The sequence below is a fragment of the Oncorhynchus clarkii genome, chromosome 3 (genome assembly GCF_045791955.1).
Source record: "Oncorhynchus clarkii lewisi isolate Uvic-CL-2024 chromosome 3, UVic_Ocla_1.0, whole genome shotgun sequence".
NCBI classification, from domain to species: domain Eukaryota; kingdom Metazoa; phylum Chordata; class Actinopteri; order Salmoniformes; family Salmonidae; genus Oncorhynchus; species Oncorhynchus clarkii.
Window position 1 is genome coordinate 56,674,828 of NC_092149.1, and position 21,802 is coordinate 56,696,629.

The 21,802-nt window shown below is 42.4% G+C and overlaps 1 protein-coding gene across 2 annotated transcripts in view; it reads right to left on the bottom strand.

The window, feature by feature from the left end:
- LOC139399512 (aryl hydrocarbon receptor-like) overlaps positions 1–21,802 on the bottom strand; it is a 47,751-nt gene that overhangs the window by 24,569 nt on the left and 1,380 nt on the right. For both annotated transcript variants that reach the window (XM_071144906.1, XM_071144914.1), the window contains exon 2: positions 20,987–21,174. In XM_071144906.1, the coding sequence (XP_071001007.1) occupies positions 20,987–21,174 (188 nt within the window). The remainder of the gene's footprint in view (positions 1–20,986; positions 21,175–21,802) is intronic.

Sequence of the window (21,802 nt, forward strand, 5' to 3'; positions counted from 1 at the left end):
ATATACAGTGTGTGCAAATGAGGTAAGGCAATAAATAGGCCATAGCGGTGAAATAATTACAATTTAGGAACTAAATACTGGAGTGATAGATGTGAAGAAGATGAATGTGCAAGTAGAGATACTGGGGTGCAAAGGTGCAAAAAATAATAATAACAGTATGAGGATGAGGTAGTTGGATGGGCTATTTACAGATGGGATATATACAGGTGCAGTGATCTGTGAGCTGCTCTCAGCTCTAAGCTGATGCTTAAAGTTAGTGGGGGAGATATGGGTCTCCAGCTTCAGTGATTTTTGCAATTCGTTCCAGTCATTGGCAGCAGAGAACTGGAAGGAAAGGCCACCAAAGCAGGAATTGGCTTTGGGGGTGACCAGTGAAATATACCTGCTGGTGCGCGTGCTATGGGTGGGTGCTGCTATGGTGACCAGTGAGCTGAGATAAGGCAGGGCTTTACCTAGCAAAGACTTATAGATGACCTGGAGCCAGTGGATTTGGAGACGAATATGAAGCGAGGGCCAGCCAACGAGAGCATACAGGTCGCAGTGGTGGGTAGTATATGGGGCTTTGGTGACAATACAGATGGCACTGTGATAGACTGCATCCAATTTGCTGTGTAGAGTGTTGGAGGCTATTTTGTAAATGACATCAACGAAGTCAAGGATCGGCAGGATATGATGACGTGATGGAGTCCAGGTGAGTCCCATAATTAAACGCAGGTGCGCGTAACGATGGTGGCAGGTGTGCGTAATGATGAGTGAACTGGTGACCTCCACCACCGGAGAGGGGGATTGGGAGCAGACGTGACAATAAAGTAATTGAGAAACCTATCCAACCAAAAACATAGAGACCCAGAAAACCTGAGCCTACGCCTTCACTATGGTGAATCACTAAAACAAAACAGAAATACACTATGGAAAAAGAAGGAACAGCACGTCAGAAATCAGCTCAATGTAATTAAAGAATCCATAGAATCTAACCACTTCTGGGAAAACTCTAAAAAAACAACAACATGAAGAGTTATCTATCCAAAACGGAGATCTATGGATATACCACTTCTCCAATCTTTTTGGCTCTATAACAAAGTACAAACAGCAAAAACATATACATGATCAAATACTAGTATTAGAATCAACTATTAAAGACTACCAGAACCCACTGGATTCTCCAATTACATTGAATGAACTACAGGACAAAATACAAACCCTCCAACCCAAAAAGACCTGTGGGGTTGAGGGTATCCTAAATGAAATGATAAAATATACAGACCACAAATTCCAATTGGCTATACTTAAACTCTTTAACAACCTCCTCAGCTCTGTCATATTCCCCAATATGTTTTTTCTTTTTTTTCTTAGGGGTGGATCAGCTTAATATTGCGGAAAGAATATTGGTTCCATCAATGTAATTGTCTGTATCATTTCCAATCCCCCATATAGACACATATATACATACACATACCTATATAGACATACATACTTAAAAAAAAAGAATATACCTTTATTATTGTTCCCCCGCAAACCCTACCACCGATCTCCCAATTGGAGTAAACTAATAAACACTTCGGCGTTTACCTTCAATTTATACATCTTAAACACATTTTACAGACACAATCTATTTTACAATATTTGGAAACAGGGACTGATCAACCAAGGACTGGTCACCACAATCCACAAAAGTGGACAGACCACGTATTCACCCTGCACACCCTAATTGAAAAACGAACAAACCAAAACAAAGGCAAAGTCTTATCATTCGTTGTTGATGTCACACCAGCCTTCGATTTGTCTCCCCCTCCTGTCCAGCTCCTGTCCAGCCCTTCACTCATCAACCCCGGACTTGTCTTGTCATCGTTACACACACCTGGTTCCAATCCCCATTCTACCACTGTATATATACTCCCATACACTGCCATTTGTCTTTGTCGGTCATTATACATGTTACTTGTTTTCCTGAGAGGAATCTCTCCTACTATTTCCTGAGTACTTTATATTTTGCACTTTGGGTTCGCCCTGTGCCTTTTTGTGGATGAAGATATATTTAGAGCAGCACAACAGCGTTTGGGATTCATCCCGCTTTGTTCTATGGTGCTTAAATAAATTCAGTAGTTCTAAACCTGCGACTGCCTACTCCTCTCTACACCAGTGACAGTTGACTTCAAAAAAGCTTTTGACTCATTTTGGCATGAGGGCCTGCTATACAAATTGATGGAATTTTGTATACGACTTTATAAAATCCATGTACACAAACAAGTGTGCGGTTAAAATGGGCAAAAAACACACACATTTCTTTCCACAGGGCTGGGGGGTGAGACAGGGATGCAGCTTAAGCCCCACCCTTTTCAACATATACATTACCAGTCAAAAGTTTGGACACACCTTCTCATACAAGGGTTTTTCTTTATTTTTACATCAAAAGGACACCAACAAGACTTGCTTGGGCCAAGAAACACAAGAAACACAATGGACATTATACTGAAGGAAATCTGTCCTTTGGTCTGATGAGTCCAAATATGAGATTTTTGGTTCCAACCGCCGTGTCTTTGTGAGACGCAGAGTAGGTGAACTGAGGATCTCCACATGTGTGGTTCCCACCATGAAGCATGGAGGAGGATGTGTGATGGTGTTGGGGTGCTTTGCTGGTGGCACTGTCAGTGATTTATTTAGAATTCAAGGCACACTTAATCAGCATGGATACCACAGCATTCTGCAGCGATACACCATCCCATCTGATTTGTGCTTACTATCATTTGTGCTTAATATCATTTGTTTTTCAACAGGACAATGACCCAACACACCTCCAGGCTGTGTAAGAGCTATTTGACCAAGAAAGAGAGTGATTGAGTGCTGCATTAGATGACCTGGCCTCCACAATCACATGACCTCAACCCAATTGAGATGGTTAGGGATGAGTTGGATTGTAGAGTGAAGGAAAAGCAGAAAACAAGTGCTCAGTATATGTGGGAACTCCTTCAAGACTGTTGGAAAAGGATTCTAGGTGAAGCTGGTTGAGAGAATGCCAAGTGTGCAAAGCTGTCATCAAGGGATATATGTTTTGATTTGTTTAACACTTTTGGTTACTATATTATTCTATATGTGTTATTTCATAATGTTGATGTCTTCACTATTATTCTACAATGAAGAAAAACCCTTGAATAAGTAGGTGTGTCCAAACTTTTGACTGGTACTGTATACCAACGAATTGGCGATGGCACTAGAACAGTCTGCAGCACCTGGCCTCACCCTACTAGAATCTGAAGTCAAATGTCAACTGTTTGCTGATGATCTGGTGCTTCTGTCCCCAACCAAGGAGGGTTGCAGCAGCACCTATATCTTCTGCACAGATTCTGACCTGGTCCCTGACAGTAAATCTCAGTAAGACAAAAATAATGGTATTCCAAAAAAGGTCCAGTTGCCAGTACCACAAATACAAATTCCATCTAGACACCGTTGCCCTGGAGCACACAAAAAACTGTACATATCTCGGCCTAAACATCAGCGCCACTGTTAACTACCACAAAGCTATGAACGATCTTAGAGACAAGGCAAGAAGGGCCTTCTATGCCATCAAAAATAACATTAAATTTGACATACCAATTAGGATCTGGCTAAAAATACTTGAATCAGTTATAGAACCCATTGCCCTTTATGGTTGTGCGGTCTGGGGATCCGCTCACCAACCAAGATTTCACAAAATGGGACAAACACCAAATTGAGACTCCGCATGCAGAGTTCTGCTAAAATATCCTCTGTGTACAATGTAAAACACCAAATAACGCATGCAGAGCAGAATTAGGCCGATACCCGCTAATTATCAAAATATAGAAAAGAGCCGTTAAATTCTATAACCACCTAAAAGGAAGCGATTCCAGGAGAAGAACCCCCTAAGCAAGCTGGTCCTGGGGCTATTTTCACAAACACAAACAGACCCCACAGAGCCCCAGGACAGCAACACAATTAGACCCAACCAAATCCTGAGAAAAAAAAAGATAATTACTTGACACATTGGAAGGAATTTACAAAAAAACAGAGCAAACTAGAATGCTATTTTGGCCCTAAACAGAGAGCACACAGTGGCAGAATACCTGACCACTGTGACTAACCCAAAAATAAGAAAATATTTGGCTATGTACAGACTCAGTGAGCATAGCCTTGCTATTGAGAAAGGACGCCGAATGCAGACCTGGCTCTCGGGAGAAGACAGGCTATGTGCACACTGCCCACAAAATGAGGTGGAAACTGAGCTACACTTCCTAACCTCCTGACAAATGTATGACCATATTAGAGACACATGTTTCTCTCTGATTAAACAGACCCACAAATAATTAGAAAACAAATCAAATGTTGATAAACTCCCATATCTATTGGGTGAAATACCACAGTGTGCAATCACAGCAGCAAGATTTGAGACCTGTTTCCTCAAGAAAAGTGCACACAGTGAAGAACAAACACCATTGTAAATACAACCTATATTTATGTTTATTTATTTTCCCTTTTGTACTTTAACTATTTGCACATAATTACAACACTGTACATATACATAATATGACAATTTAAATGTCTTTATTCTTTTGGAACTTTTATAAGTGTAATGTTTACTGTACATTTTTTGTATTGTTTATATCACTTTTGTTTATTATCTATTTCACCTGTATTGACAATGTAAACATGTTTCCCATGCCAATAAAGCCCTTAAAAATTGAAATTGAATTGAGAGAGAGAGAGAGAGCTTGGAGGAACTCAGTAGACCATAACAGTTCAGCATTATAGACAGACAGTAAAAGGATGTTCAAGATTGTTCAACATATGACAATAAATCAAAATGTCACTAAACAGAGAAATCCAAATGTTAACACAACACTACGTTTTTTTCCCCAACATTCCTCATCCAAAAAGTAGGCCACCACCTGCCTGGCTAAATGTCCAGAGGAGGACAAAGAGCATCTATGGTTATCAGGCGTCAGTGGGCAGCAGTGTACATTATGAAAAATGTACATGGCCATCTCATACATATGGCATAATAGTGCTCCTGAAATCCTTGAGGGCATTTCTTGGTTTAGCCAAATATGCCTAACTTAGCATAATGGACCTAGAGAGCCACCAGCCAACGAGCAATAAAAACATAAAAATACATATTTCATAGGATTCCCCTATGTACTACCACTTCCACCCAAAACCATTGCCGGATCTCCAGACCAATGTGTGTGCTTTCTTTGTGAGTGACTACACATTACCTTCACTATTTCTTGTTCATTTTCTAATATTTCCTTATTTAAAGCCTATAGGCTACAGCAAAACTAGACAGAACTGGCCTCCTACCTCCACCCTCTCATAATATGTGAGGCTGAGGCAGGCTGAGAATTTGATTAAGCAAACCCGACAAATAAGCAGTGACCCTGAAAATTGGACAGCTTGTGAAAGGCCCATGGACTCTAAAATTCAGTATCGCTGACTTGTCATCAGTGTGTGGTGTGGTAGGAGGAGGGGAGTGGGGTTGAAGTAGTGGGGTGAGTAGGGAGGGAAACATGTGGATATATACTGCTGAGGTACCTGGGACTGAGAATGGAGCTCCAACTATGGGCATCCAGACACCCTCCCCCATCCCATCTCTGGGCTCATGACCCAGAAGCCATATTGGAAGCGATCCAAGCCTTCAACATGGAGGCATCACATCACATTGTGTTAAGTGACTCTTTCTTTGGAGGAGAACTCATAACCCGATCCAGGTATGTTGTTTGGGATTTTTCTGACAAGAGAGGCTTGCTTGCAGCAAAACCGTAGGAACCCATTTCAAAACACTGACAATATTTATCAAATGTTTGACGATTTTCTATTTGTCCCATCATGCTATTTACAAGTGGATTACAGGGATGTTCTAGAGCTCTTTGCATCCTTTCAATTTGCAGCGCCAATCCCTTCCTGACACTGGCATCTGGCCATAGCGTTAAAAAGGCCACTTGATACACTAATGTGGATGATAGACACAAAGACAAAACAATGACCCAGCCAAAAAACAGAATTAGTAAAAAAGCAAGCCCACATCCAGCCACTCGATAAAATGTTACCAAATAAGGCATTTAGTTCAACATGAAGGGCTTTTTTCAGTCACATTTTATTTGGAGTACTGCACTCATTGATAAACCTGTTCCATTCAAAAACCCTAATGCAGTTCACACCTTTCGTTTGAGACTGGACAACGGAGCTGAGTCCTATGTTTGCATCACCAATGAGGTTCTCAATTGCCACATTATGCAGAATAACTGAAGTGCAGGACCCTGAATCATGAAATGGTTCTATATTTTGGATAGCATCAGCGAAAAGCATTAAAGCCAATGGTGGGGTGGGACCATAATGACACAGACCCCTTTTAGAAATGTGATGTACAAGAGCCATGGCTGTGTGTATTGGCCATGGGGGAAACTGCCCCACCCAAATGACCCAGATGGGAGACATGATTGGGTAAAAACTGGCTAAGGCTAACGTTTACTTTGGATCGCTGCCCGAATCAAACCACCCCTGCTAACACCAACCAAGCTCTCTCTGTGAGCGTGCATGTCTGTGCTTCTGAATTGCTGTGTTTAGAACAACAGAGCTAGAGAAAGAGAGGGGACGTAGAAAAAGAGAACGTGTGTGTCAGCACATACAGTAACTGCCAAAATAAAGGAAAAACTTGAGGAAATGTGGTATACAAAGTATATAGAAAGCAGGTGCTTCAACACAGGTGTGGTTCCAGAGTTAATTAAGCAATCAAAACATCCCATCATGCTTAGGGTCATGTATAAAATGCCCAGTTGCCCATAATGTTGACTAACATTAGCAGAAGAAGAGATTACATTTATATTTGAGTAATTTAGCAGACGCTCTTATCCAGAGCGACGTACAGTTAGTGCATTCATCTTAAGATAGCTAGGTGGGTCAACCAAATATCACAGGCATAGAAAGTAAATTTTTCCTCAATAACATAGCTATCAGTAGAGTCAGAGCTAGAAGGGGGGGTCAAGTGCAAGTGCTGGTGGGGGTGAGGAAAATTATTTAAGATACTGTTTAAAGAGATAGGGTTTCAGATGTTTTCGGGAAGATGGGCAGGGACTCTGCTGTCCTAGCTTCAGGTGGAAGCTGGTTCCACCATTGGGGTGCCAGGACAGAGAAGAGCTTGGACTGGGCTAAGCAGAAGCTGCCCTCCCGCAGGGGTGGGAGAGCCAAGAGACCCGAGGTGGCAGAACAAAGTGCTCAGGTTGGGGTGTAGGGTTTGAGGAAGGGAGGGGCACTTACTCTTGCTGTTTTGTAGGTAAGCACCATGGTCTTGTAGTGCATGCGAGCTTTGACTGGAAGCCAGTGGATTGTGCGAAGGAGCGGTGTGACATGAGAGAACTTGGGAAGGCTGAAAACCAGGCGGGCTGCAGCGTTCTGGATAGGTTGCAGGGGTTTGATGGCACAAGCGGGGAGCCCAGCCAACAGCAGGTTGCTGTAGTACAGACGGGAGAGTACAAGTGCCTGGATTAGGATCTGTGTGCCATGGCCCACTTACTTGGGCCATGGACATTAGACCAGTGGAAATCTGTCCTTTGGTCTGATGAGTTCAAATGTAAGATTTTTGGTTCCAACTGCCGTGTCTTTGTGAGACGCAGGGTAGGTGAACGGATGATCTCCGCATGTGTGGTTCCCACCATGAAGCATGGAGGAGGAGGTGTGATAGTGTTGTGGTGCTTTGCCGGTGACACTGTCTGTGACTTATTTTGAATTCAAGGCACACTTAACCAGCATGGCTACCACAGCATTCTGCAGTGATACGCCATCCCATCTGGTTTGCGCTTAGTGGGGCTATCATTTGTTTTTCAACAGGACAATGACCCAACACACCTCCAGGCTGTGTAAGGGCTATTTGACCAAGGAGAGTAATGGAGTGCTCCATCCGATGACCTGGCCTCCACAATCACCCGACCTCAACCCAATTGAGATGGTTTGGAATGAGTTGGACCGCAGAGTGAAGAAAAAGCAGCCAACAAGTGCTCAGCATATGTGGGAACTCTTTCAAGACTGTTGGAAAAGCATTCCAGGCGAAGCTGGTTGAGAAAATGCCAAAAGTGTGCAAAGCTGTCATCAAGGCAAAGGGTGGCTACTTTGAAGAATCTAAAATATATTTTAATTTGTTTAATACTTTTTTGATTACAACATAATATGGACTTGTTATTTTAACAAATAGGCCTACCTTCTGTATACCACCCCTACCTTGTCACAACACAACTGATTGGCTCACATGCATTAGGAAGGAAAGAAATCCCACAAATTAACAAGGCACACCTATTAATTGAAATGCATTCCAGCCGACTACCTCATTAAGCTGGTTGAGAGAATGCCAAGTGTGTACAAAGCTGTCATCAAGGCAAAGGGTGGCTACTTTGAAGAATACTGTTTTTTAAACACTTTTGGTTGCTACATGTTTCCTTATGTGTTATTTCATAGTTTTGATGTCTTCACTATTATTCTACAATATATAAAAAAGTAAAAATAAAGAAAAACCTTTAAATGAGTAGGTGTCAAAACTTTTGACTAGTACTGTACATTGGTGTGCATATGTCTGTGTGTTAATTATTCTAGCACTGTGTGAATGGCCTCTTTTTCTGAATGTCTGGGAGCAAATATAGAACATTTCAACTCCCTCGGCCTCGACACACTGCAGTGTACGAACACGCGATGCACACAGCCCCGCACCCACTGATATACACATGGATGCACAAAACACACACACAAGTTAACAAGAGCATGCGGTGGCTAATGCAGGCAGTAAGCACGAAACCCTGCACTGCCTATTTGTCTCTGAGTTCTGATAACATGTTCACATATTTAGAGGTAGGGGCTGGAGGGGCGGTCATTACCTATTGTCCATGCCTTCCCTTCGGTGCACAGCATTCCACAATGCACCAGGCCACATGACAGACTGGGGGATGGGGGTTGGCTTAGCTCGGGAAGAAGGGGATGAGGGGGAGGAGGGGAAAGAGAGGGATGAAGGGATCACCCACTGCTGATCATGGAACCCGGAAAGAGAGAGAGCTCTGCCTTTTTCTCATCTGAGTGCAGAGGATGGACAGAGAAGGGGGAGGGGCTGGAGAGGGGAAGGGAGGTATGGGGGTCCTTGAAAAAGCCTCTGTGATCTGAACTGAACAACCCCAATGAGTATCATGACATGTCACAAGACTTTTACAACAGGCATGCAGCTTATGTAACAAATCTGCATCCAAATACTACAACGACTTGTGACTATTTCCAGCTTGTTCACAGGATTTGGATACATGCCTTGTCACAGTGGCAGTATATATAGAATATTCATTACACTAAAGGTTGTTTACACAATTATGACTTGGCATTATTCACGGAGTGTACAAAACATAAGAAACACCTGCTCTTTCCATGACATAGACTGACCAGGTGAATCCGGGAGAAAGCTATGATCCCTTATTGATGTCACCTGTTAAATCAACTTCAATCAGTGTAGATGAAGGGGAGGAGGTTAAAGAAAGGTTTCTAAGCCTTGAGACAATTGAGACATGGATTGTGTATGTGTGACATTCAGAAGGTCAATGGGCAAGACAAAAGATTTAAGTGCCTTTGAACGGGGTATGATAGAAGGTGCAAGGCGCACCAGTTTGAGTGTGAGAACTGCAACGCTGCTGGGTTTTTCACGGCGATCAGTTTCTTGTGTGTATCAGGAATGGTCCACCACCCAAAGGATATCCAGTCAACTTGACACAACTGGGGAAAGAATTGAAGTCAACATGGACCAGCATCCCTGTGGAATGCTTTCAACACCTTGTAGCAAAAGGGGGTGCAACTTAATACTAGGAAAGTGTTCCTAATTTTTTGCACACCCTGTGAATAATGGCATTATGTTGACACATTTCAGTGCAGATGTAGCCTATAGAGACATGTGAAGCAAAGGTAAAGCACTGACTAAATCCATTTGATTTGATTGATGTATATTTAACCCCATGTCATGTTTCACACAAGAGCAACTCCACATTTACATTCAACATACAACAGCATACAACCATAGAATTAGAATTAGTCTAACCACAAATTTGAATCGTAAACATACAACACAGCCATACCATTGTCATGGGGGATATTGCACTACATTATTTATTTTCTATATCTATGTCCTGATCAATGAAGAGTTGCATAACACGTGTGTCCTAGGTCTGCATGTCCATGTTAATTTGTATTGCTGCCTGTGCCTATTTATATACTAAAGCCATTCTAAGCTTGCCTTTACATTGGATATAATCAGTGGTGTAAAATACTTAAGTAAAAATACTTTCAAGTACTACTTAAGTCGTTTTTTTAGGTATCTGTATTTTACTATTTACATTTTTGACAACATCTACTTTATAATTTTTTAAAACCTTTATTTAACTAGACAAGTCAGTTTAAGAACAAATTCTTATTTACAATAACAGCCTACTCCAGCCAAACCCAGACGACACTGGGCCAAATGTGCGCCATCCTATGGGACTCCCAATCACGCCCGGATGTGATACAGCCTGGATTCAAACCAGGTACTATAGTGATGCTTTTTGCACTGAGATGCAGTGCCTTAGACCATTGAGCCACTCGGGAGCTCTAAAGAAATTCCTAAATATATTTTTTTTAATTCAATTGTCCTGTCTGGTTTGCATAATATAATCAATTCGAAATGATTTATACTTTTACTTTTGATACATAAGTATATATTTTAAACCAGATACTTTTAGACTTTTACTCAAGTTGTATTTAACTGGGAGACTTTCACTTTTATGTGAGTCATTTGCTATTGAGGTATCTTTACTTTTACTCAAGTATGACAATTGGGTACTTTTTCCACCACTGGATATAATGGCACACCTACATGGAAACTTGTGAATAATTAATTTGACTGATTTCCTTATTTGAACTGTAATTCAGTCAAATCTTTGTTGCGAGTTGTGTTTATATTTTTGTTCAGTATATGTTGAACCAAAGGCTAATGGTGCCTTAAAAGCAGGGTTGGGGAGTAACTGATTTCATGTAATCTGATTAAATATTTTGTGAAACTGTAATCAGTTACGTTACCAGTTAAATTATTGTAATCAAATTATAGATACTTTTGAAAAACTAGATGATTACTTCTTGGATTACTTTTAAATTTGATGTTTGCAAAAACTTCAAATTTGATTTGTTACATGGTGTAGACCTTACAGTGAAATGCTTACATTATGATACCTTACTGTTTTCTCAATGACATTCAACTCAGCATTAAGTTTAAGTTTCTTCCAACTAAGCGAGTCTGACCACAAGCCCGAGACCATTATGATGACACACCAAATGCATTTGATGGATCCTTTTTGTCTTCTTCTAATGCCTCTTGGGGGGAATCAAAAAGTAATCCGATTATGTTACTAGTAACTGTAACCGATTACATTTAGAATGTAACCTACACAACCCTGTTGACAAATGTTTTAATTCTAGACCTGAGATGACATTCGGGAGTAAGGCCTTTAACATCAAGGAAAACATGTTCCTATGGTGACAATAGCAATGATCTTAGTAATAAGAACACTTTTCTTATCACTTAATTGAGTCGTTCAAGAAAGACCCTTGTTGGGATATTCTTACTAAACCGTTTTTTTTCCTATTCTCTGTGGTGAAAGATAAGAGAATGAAACAAGATTTTAAAACTAGTGGTTGAGCTGTGATGCATGGAGCAAAAGTTGTTTGCTAATTCCAGTATTAGTCTGAACATGCTGGCGAACATCCCTACAAAGCAAACAGAATCCTTTCAGAATCCACAGGGATTATTCATTCTAATCTCAATCTATATTTACAGCATATGCCAAAAGTTTTAGTGCACTACAATCATAACAACCATACTCCTATAATAGTATCACTGGATTACATCTGTTATCCTAAACAATGGACCTGCATATCCCCCACTCTGTTTTAAGATGCAGCTTTTGAAACGAAAAATATGGACTTGTCGAGTTGCGTAAATTGCACATGCCATTTTAGATTTATGAGCATTAAAGTAGGCCATGATGCCAACAATGTACTGAAAGAAGAACAACATTAAACATCAGCACAGCTGTCCCATTTGAACATAGTGGCCATTAGGCCTAACTCCTCAATTTTGTTGATAGAATCAAACTATCAAGACATTTTATCAGGGTGTTCTCAGAATCAGACGCTCTGAAGTAACCTCTGGGTAAAACTACTACTTAGATAGCTTCACACCAAAAAACACATGACTCCATTGAAGGGGACTGGGTCAGATGTAATATGGCGCCGGAGCAGAAGGCAGATGTTTTACATGCCCCCAACCGATTGTGTTTTTTTTGTTCGCTTATCTGCGTTGTTTGTAACTTGTTTTTTTACTATTTTTGTACATAATGTTGCCGCTACTGTCTCCTATGACCGAAAATAACTTCTAGACATCAGGACTGCGATTACTCACCACGGACTAGCAGAATCCTTTTTCTTCTTTCACGACTCTGACGAGCCCGAGGCGGAGGATATACAGCTCCCTCGGGAACAGGCCCCGACCCCAGTGATCTGCGTGAAGAGGAGGCGGAGAAAGAGAGGCCGGAGGGCGGGCTGCCTTCTGAGAAGTCAGAGGCGATCGAATAAACCCCCACTCCCCTGAATTCTGCTAGCAAACATGCAATCTTTGGACAATAAAATGGACGAGTTACGCGGAAGATGAAACTACCAACGGGATATTAAAAACTGTAACATCTTATGCTTCACGGAGTCGTGGCTTAATGACGACAATTGCAACATACATAAACATGCTGTTTATACGATGTACCGGCAGGATAGAACAGCGGCTTCTGGTAAGACAAGGGGCGGTGGTCTATGTATTTTTGTAAACAACAGCTGGTGCACGATATCTAAGGTAGTCTCAAGCTATTGTTCGCCTGAGGTATTGTTTCTCATAATAAGCTGCAGACCACATTACCTACATGTACGAGGGAATTTTCATCAATATTCTTTGTAACTGTTTACATACCACCACAGTCAGAGGCTGGCACTAAGATAGCATTTAATGAGCTGTATTCCGCCATAAGCAAACAAGAAAACGCTCACCCAGAGGCAGGTGCTCCTAGTAGCCGGGGATTTTGATGCAGGGAAACTTAAATCAGTTTTACCAAATTTCTATCAGCATGTTAAACGTGCAACCAGAGGGAAAATAACTCTGGATACTCCACACACAGAGATGCATACAAAGCTCTCCCTCACCCTCCATTTGGCAAATCTGACCATAATTCCATCCTCCTGATTCCTGCTTGCAAGCAAAACTTAAAGCCGGAAGAACCAGTTACTAGATCAATAAAAAAGTGGTCAGATGAAGCAGATGCTAAACTACAGGACTGTTTCGCTAGCACAGGCTGGAATATGTTCTGGGATTCCTCCAATGACAGTGAGGAGTACACCACATCTGTCAATGGCTTCATCAATAAGTGCATTGATGACATCATCCCCACAGTGACCGTACATACATACCCCAACCAGAAGCCATGGATTACAGGCACTGAGCTAAAGACTAGAGCTGCAACTTTCAAGGAGCAGGACTGTAACCCGGAAGCTTATACAAAAACCCGCTATGCCCTCCGACGAACCATCAAACAGGCAAAGCATCAATTCAGGATTAAGATCGAGTCGTACTACACCGGCTCTGACGCTCGTCGGATGTGGCAGGGCCTGCAAACGATTACAGACTACAAAGGGAAGCATAGCCGAGAGCTGCCCAATGACACAAGCCTACCGGAAGAGCTAAACGCGCTGACCAACTAGCTAAGTGTCTTCACTGACATTTTCAACCTCTCCCTGTCAGAGTATGTAATACATCAACATGTTTTAAGCAGAACACCATAATGCCTGTGCCCAAGAACACCAAGGTAACCTGTCTAAATGACTACCGACCCTTAGCACTCACGTCTGTAGCCATGAAGTGCTTTGAAAGGCTGGTCATGGCTCACATCAATACCATCATCCCAGAAACCCTAGACCCACTCCAATTTGCATACCGCCCCAACAGATCCACAGATTATGCAGTCTCTATTGCTCTCCACACTCTCCACACACTTTCCCACCTGGACAAAAGGAACACCTATGTGAGAATGCTATTCATTGACTACAGCTCAGCGTTCAACACCATATTGCCCTCAAAGCTCACCAATAAGCCCAGGACCCTGGGACTAAACACCTCCCTCTGCAACTGGATCCTGGACTTCCTGACGGGCCGTCCCCAGGCGGTAAGGGTAGGTAACAACACATCTGCCACGCTGATCCTCAACACAGGGGCCCCTCAGAGGCACGTGCTCAGCCCCCTCTATTTGCATCCCCCCCCCCTCTCCACACCACTGCCACTCTCTGTTGTCATCTATGACTAGGTCACTTTAATTAACTCTACCTCCATGTACATACTACCTCAACTAACCGGTGCCCCCGCACATTGACTCTGTACCCCCCTGTATATATTGTTATTTTATTTTTTACAGCCACTCTTAATTACTTGATACTTTTATCTCTTATTCTTATCCATATTTTTTTAAACTGCACTGTTGGTTAGGGGCTCGTAAGTAAGCATTTCACTGTAAGGTCTACCTGTTGTACCTGTTGTATTCGGCGCATGTGACCAATACAATTTGATTTGATTTGATCAGCTACCTAAGGATGAGGAAGATCCGCAACAGAAAGCAAATTAACAGAGGGAAGGATGAAAATAAAGGGCAATCCTGCCTCCTGGTTTAGTTGCAAGTAAACTCAGCTTTTCCAGGAATCCCTTGAGTGCTCTTATTGGATAAGTTAAGTTATCTGAGGGCCTGGCCACTTTCCGCCTCGCAAGAGAAACGCGTGGTGACATGGTGGCCCTTTTCACCCCTCCGTCTTTACAACAAAACAACTCACAATAGAAGGGCCTTACCTCACTCCCAGGGGGCCCCTGGGCATCTTTGTTGGAACAACGGAACGAAAGAAAAGGTGGTTGTTACAAATTTAGGGCAAGTGTATTTTCATTGTGTTGTACTTATGTGAAATAGTGTCATACAAAACATGGATGTCTATTTATAATGCTGGAGGTTGATGCACTTGGGTTTGTGTCAACAGTTATTCAGCCTTCCAGTTCCGTCTTCTAATTATACCTTCTAAATGAAGGGCTTTCACATTTACACCACCCAAAATATTATGAGTGCATTTGATTTGTGTACTCATTTTTGTTCATCATCTGACTACCAGGCTGGACGAAGAGTGGCACCGTGCTACAGTACAGCGAGCCAGAGAGAAACACAACTGGAGCTTGGCTTGTCTGTGGTTGTTAGTGTGGGGACCTCCATCACAGCGGGAGTGGTCCATTAACAGAGGAAACACTGACTACATATTAGAGTCCAGAGCCAGAGCTCCGAGAGGGCTTCTTTCAGACAAGCTATACAGCTTTACACACAGTTCTAATTGCTGCAGTCTTATAGCAGCAGTGGGAGGCCATAGTGTGTGTGAGTCTACAGTATGTGGGCCTGTTAATGTATGTCAGAATGACTTCCTCCCCTATTCCACATATAGGGAGACTTGGGAGTGGAATTGCAGTTGACATGCTGACTCATGTGCACACACACGCACACACACAAACACACACGGGGGAGGGGAGGGGAGGGGAGGGGAGGAGGGGTTGGAGATTGCACAATAGCAGACTAATAAGCATATCATTAATTCTCAAGGATGAAATATCAATGAAAAAGAACTTACAAAGCCACCAGCAAAACTATGACAGTATTGCATTAGTGTTTACGCTACAGTAAATATCTAGCAGAATATATTACCATAAACAGCAGTTGATGGGTGCGTGCATGACATAATATACAGAAGCACATTCTAAATGGACACGTTGACATTCAAACAAAATCCAAATAACCTGAGGCCACCATGGTGTGTCACATGGACCTGGAGTCACAGAGATGACACCCCAATGGCACCCTATTCCGTGTATAGTGCACAACCTTTGACCAGGGTCCATAGGGCCCAGTCTATAGGGAATAGGGTGCCATTTGGGACACAGACACCACCAAGCTCCTTCCATCTGAGACTAGGATGTTATAACCTCCCATGTTTCGCTGCGATGAAATTACACCTGCCCCAGCTCCTGGTGGCTGTGTTGTGTAGATTCTGGGTACGGGTAATCCTGGGAGTGAATTGTTGTTTGCTCTAGGTGTAACCTGCTAAGCACAGGGGGCAAGGCCTCCAAGCACAGGGGGCAAGGCCTCTAAGCACAGGGGGCAAGGCCTCCAAGCACAGGGGGCAAGGCCTCTAAGCACAGGGGGCAAGGCCTCTAAGCACAGGGGGCAAGGCCTCTAAGCACAGGGGGCAAGGTCTCTAAGCACAGGGGGCAAGGCCTCTAAGCACAGGGGGCAGGGCCTCTAAGCACAGGGGGCAAGGCCTCTAAGCACAGGGGGCAAGGACTCTAAGCACAGGAGGTAAGGTCTCTAAGCACAGGGGGCAAGGCCTCTAAGCACAGGGGGCAAGGCCTCTAAGCACAGGGGGCAAGGCCTCTAAGCACAGGGGGCAAGGCCTCTAAGCACAGGGGGCAAGGCCTCTCTGGGTAGCCACCCGCCTGGTCCAGTTGCAGGATAGAAGGAATCTACTTAGGGCTCGGACACACCGGTAGCGTTTGCCGGCCAAGAGTACTTAGCATCTCTGAACAGAGTGCTGGCTGTAATTTGCAAACCGAGCGCAAACTGATTCTACATTTAAAATCGTGGGGAAATGTTGTCAGTGAGACGTCCGCCAGCAGGTCATTCATAAAACACACCACCTCGAATGAACGTCAGATCAACGTCAGATCAACATTTGGTGCGGTCCCTTAACACCCAGAACAGAACATATTTAATTTGGAACAGGACAGAGTACTGTCTTTATCTGAGACATTAGCATGGACCAAACCAAATGCTGCCTAATGTACCATAAAATATTTTCACATCCAGTCCATCAAAAATGTAAACAGCAGCTGTGAGAGAAGCTGTGGCCTAGTCTATAGGGGAGAAATGCCTATGCATACTGCACACAGAATAATTTGGTATTTACTGGTGGTGCTTTAGGTTTTAGCCACTCCTGCTCTTATTCCTTAAAGGCAGCTGTTTTTATATCAATATAAAATAATTTTGGGTAACAATACCATACTGTACCATAATTTGCTTTTTAGCAAAAAACTATTTCTCAAGCAAGTATTTTGCTAGGACTGCCTGGGAATGGTTTGAGTGGGGAGGGGAAAACTGAAAACAAGCTGTTATCGGCAGCGAGGTTTGGAACTCTCGTTGTTATTGGTCTATTAACCAATTTACTGCATGGTGATGTCACCATGGAAAGCCGAAACTCCCACTCATGCAAATCTGCTGCTTAGAAGGTCCTGTGTATATTGCATTTTCAACAAGAAACTAACACTGATCACATTTTTTAACACTTATACATTATTAGTTTCATCAGCTGTTGTACAATATGATAAAAAAACATAGGAAAAACTGTATTATGACAGCACTTTGCCTTTAAGGCTGGTAGAGGAGGGATGCAAGAAGGCCTAAAGACAAGGGAGACAGGAGGCAGCTGGGATGGATAATACTGTCGGACGGATTATACGGGCTCTGCTAGGCTTTGTTCAACTTGTACAAGACATTTAATTACACACACAGCAACAACATTGGACTATGGTACAACACACACATCCTGCTGCCGAGATAAACAAAATACAACAGAGGGCATCTGAGGTATTAAAGAAAAATACAGAACATGGCGTCCCTACCATAGCACAATGCTAGTTCACTCCGGTTGTTATTACTAAACCAACAATACACAGCATTAACTGCAGGTAGACTTCATTCATTGTTCATTCATTTGGGGTGGCAGGGTAGCCTAGAGCGTTGGACTAGTAACCGAAAGGTTGCAAGTTCATATCCCTGAGCTGACAAAGTACAAATCTGTCGTTCTGCCCCTGAACAGGCAGTTAACCCACAGTTCCTAGGCCTTCATTGAAACTAAGAATTTGTTCGTAACTGACTTGCCTAGTTAAAAAAAGGTAAAAAATTAAATAAATAAAAAATTAACAGCAATTAGTTGGGTAATGATGGTGATGGCTACATGGACTACTAGCCACCATACACACGCATTAATGGTAATGAAGAACTAAACCAACTCTCCATAAACCAACCACCCTAAACCCAGTACACAGAGCAGCATTTGGTCTGTGTACATACAACAAATTATGGTGGGACACAGCGAGAGACTATAGGCAGGTAGGCAAGGGCCATGATCGGCTGTTGATAAGGCTGCAGGTTAAGGTTCACTCTCCTCATGTACTTCATGAACACCGGCAATCTATCACTGACTATTGTCATGACGTTGGCCTGGGGGTAGGTTTATGACAGTCATAAATACCTCTTCCCCCCCTTTTTCCTCTCTCTACCCTACTGATGTTACATTTGCAAAACCCTTGGTTAACATAGGGATTCTGGGAACATCAGAAGGTGGGGGGAAATGAACTATATTCTGGTAATCCGACCAATGGAACATATGCGGTGGTACTTAATGAATATGATGTCAGTTTGGTTGTCATCTGAGACATTCTCATCAATGATAAGATGACAAACTCTACAGTGGAAAGTCTACACATCAGAGTTATCGGATTAACATGGAATTGTAGTTCAATTTAAATGTTTGAATATGAAATTATTTGTGATGGGGTGAAATGTGATTTTAGCTTCTAAAATGTGAGATTTGGGTTTTCATAAGATAGGGCTCTGCTCAATCAGTGGCCCGCCCCTGTGAAGGGACATGGGCTATAAAACTTTTCAAACACGCCCTCCTCTCCCTTCCTATATAAGCCCTTGATGACAATATAACCTCCTGTTCCGAGGACGACGGTCCGATGTCAGAATGGTTCAGATAATAACTACAGAACGAAGCCAACATCAGGTTGAGCTTTGGTTGCGAATGGTATGAACTTTGAATTCTTATTCACTACAAAAATGATAGCTCCTAGCCGTTGAGTTGCAAATGAGGGTTAGGAAGGAACAGACAGAGTATCCCGTGTACCACACAACGACGTTACTACAACGTATTCAATTTACCAGCAGAGACATTCTTCAAAGAACTCGGTTGGGCAACACGGCCTTCCATCTACCACCAACCTACCGAAGCGCAGCTCAGAGTAAATATTTATTGCATTTTCCTTTTCCAAATGGGCGGTAATTTAGAATGCATAAGACTCTCTAGTTAATTACATTTACATGATTAGCTCAATCAGGTAATATTAATTACGGAGAAATTATTTCATAGAATAGCATGTCATATCACTTAATCCGGCATAGCCAAAGACACGACACTGTCAAGGAAGGAACTACGCTAATACAGTTACACAACAAAGATAAGAGGGCTTGTCAGCATGCTTTAGCCTGTGACGCTGAAATACAATATCAACAATATATTTTGACAGGCTGAAGACGTGTTAGTCCCCTAATACAATAATCAGTTAACCTATAGTGCACCTATCATGATGTTTCATATTCAAGCAAAGTTAAGCAATTTCAGAGATTAAACAACCCCTCGATGACCCAAAAAATGACTAGATTTACCATGGTAAGAATACTTTCATATGGCTTTTTCAATTGATTAAAGCGATAGATGATATAATCCCATAACTAAGGTCTGGATTCACCCCCCCCACCCCTTCGGGCAGCGTTTCCCAAACTCGGTCCTTGGGACCCCAGGGGGTGCATGTTTTGGTTTTTTCCCTAACCACTACACAGCTGATTCAAATTATCAAAGCTTGATGATAAGTTGATTATTTGAATCAGCTGTGTAGTGCTAGGGCAAAAAAAAAAACGTTCCCCCGTTTGGGGTCCCGAGGACTGAGTTTGGGAAACCCTGCCTTGGGGCATCTCCAACCCTCTCCGCAAGATATTTGTACATGTGCACTTAAGGCATCTCCCTCCACACTGGAAAAACTATGCATTTGCAATATCTCCCCCCAACACACTGGTATCACGAGCCTCGGATCCCATCCGTCTCACACCAAACAGCCATTTCAAAAAGCTACACTCTTAAACAAACATTGCTCTTCCTCCATTTCATAAATTCTTTAAACTCTGAGATTTCTCTCAATTATTAATGCTTTGAGTACATCCAACGCCCGCATTGCAGCATTCTCTTTAAAAGATCACTGCCTAAAATAACAGTGTCTTTCCCTCACAACATAGGAGAGAAAAAATACAAATCCGTCCTCCTTGCATGCAATTATTTTGTTCCCTCACACACACTTCTCGGTTTTTAATGGAGACCCTGCTTTCTCTTCCATCCTTAACTCCAAATACAGGCAGAGTTACGGGCCTCTATGAAATATTGAGGCCCCTTCTTCTTCTCCAGGATAAAATAATGTGATGGCTGCTGCTCCAGCTGGGGCTCTTTCCTTCCACATCACAGCTGATATGTGCTTTGAAGGCATCGGGAAACACAGGCCACATGAGAGACTCAGGAGCTTTATTGTTTTGACATCTTCATAACAGTTCTAGGGATGGGAGCATGAATGAGGAGGTTTACAAAGCCACAGTGGCTACACACAGTGCTTCCCATGACGATGCACAGCAATTACTGCTCTGTTCAACTACTTAGTGTACAGGCCAGACAGCAAGGCAGCACAGGGATGCTGAAAGAGGCTCAGGCTAACTGCTCTGTCAGCTCTCTGCTCTGATGCTGTTTAAGTAGAGCATATTTTTAGGATAGGCTTTAGCTACATGCTGTAGTAGCCCTGTGCTATGGTAATGCGCCCTTGTTCTGTACAAAGTGAGGGATCAGTGGCCCCCTGTTTGCATCCAAGGAGCATCCTTATGTCTACACAGAAAGCACTACATTTCAGGAAGCACTTGATTGAGAACCTCAAACTAAGGGCCCTATTCAATCAATAGTTCAAGAGTAATAAGGGCGTTCTTTGTGGACTACTTCTTACCAGTGAAGAAGTTCTTGGCCCGGAGGTAGCTGACACTTAGGCGGAGGATGGAGAGTTTGTCCAGGCTGGTGGTGACCTCCTCTGGGAAGGGCAGAAGGCTGGCCAGCCTCTCCAGCTCTCCATTTAGACGGTCCCGGTGGCGCTTGGAGGGGTTCGACTTGGCCCCTTCTGATGGGGGCTGTTTCACCCTGAGAGAGAAGAAACCATTTAATGAAACTTAATATTTTTACAGAAAATTCTAGGTAGGTCTTCTGATAAATTATAATGATGGTTGTATTAGGGCATTATTAACAATTATTAGCATTATCAATATTTTTTACAAATGATCATTTTGTAGAAATAAATAAATCATTCAAATAATTCCAAAAAATGTTTTAGAGAAACATTAAAATTATGAAAACACATAAGGAAAATACAAAACATGAATTTCCATGTGTGAATGACACAATGGTTTTTATTGTTAATACACTTTGACTTATCATGTATAGTGCTCCAACAACCCACTCATGCTAACAAATAATTTCAATAAATGCCTCCAGAGCATTGAACGCACTGCAGGCATTGTACCATGAACAGCAACACATTCTCCACTCACAACAAACAATATTGGTTCAACAAAGATGTATGTATGTAAACAGATGTTAGGCCTATATTCATGTTAGACCAATTTTCCGTATTAAATTAGTAAATGACTAAATAGGCTTATTTCAAAAATAATAATACACAGGCTATAAATGGAAATGTAATAATAGTAAAAAGCCATTTGTTGTATGAATTTGCACAGTGCATTTTGGCGCATGAATGGTTCTATTTCAG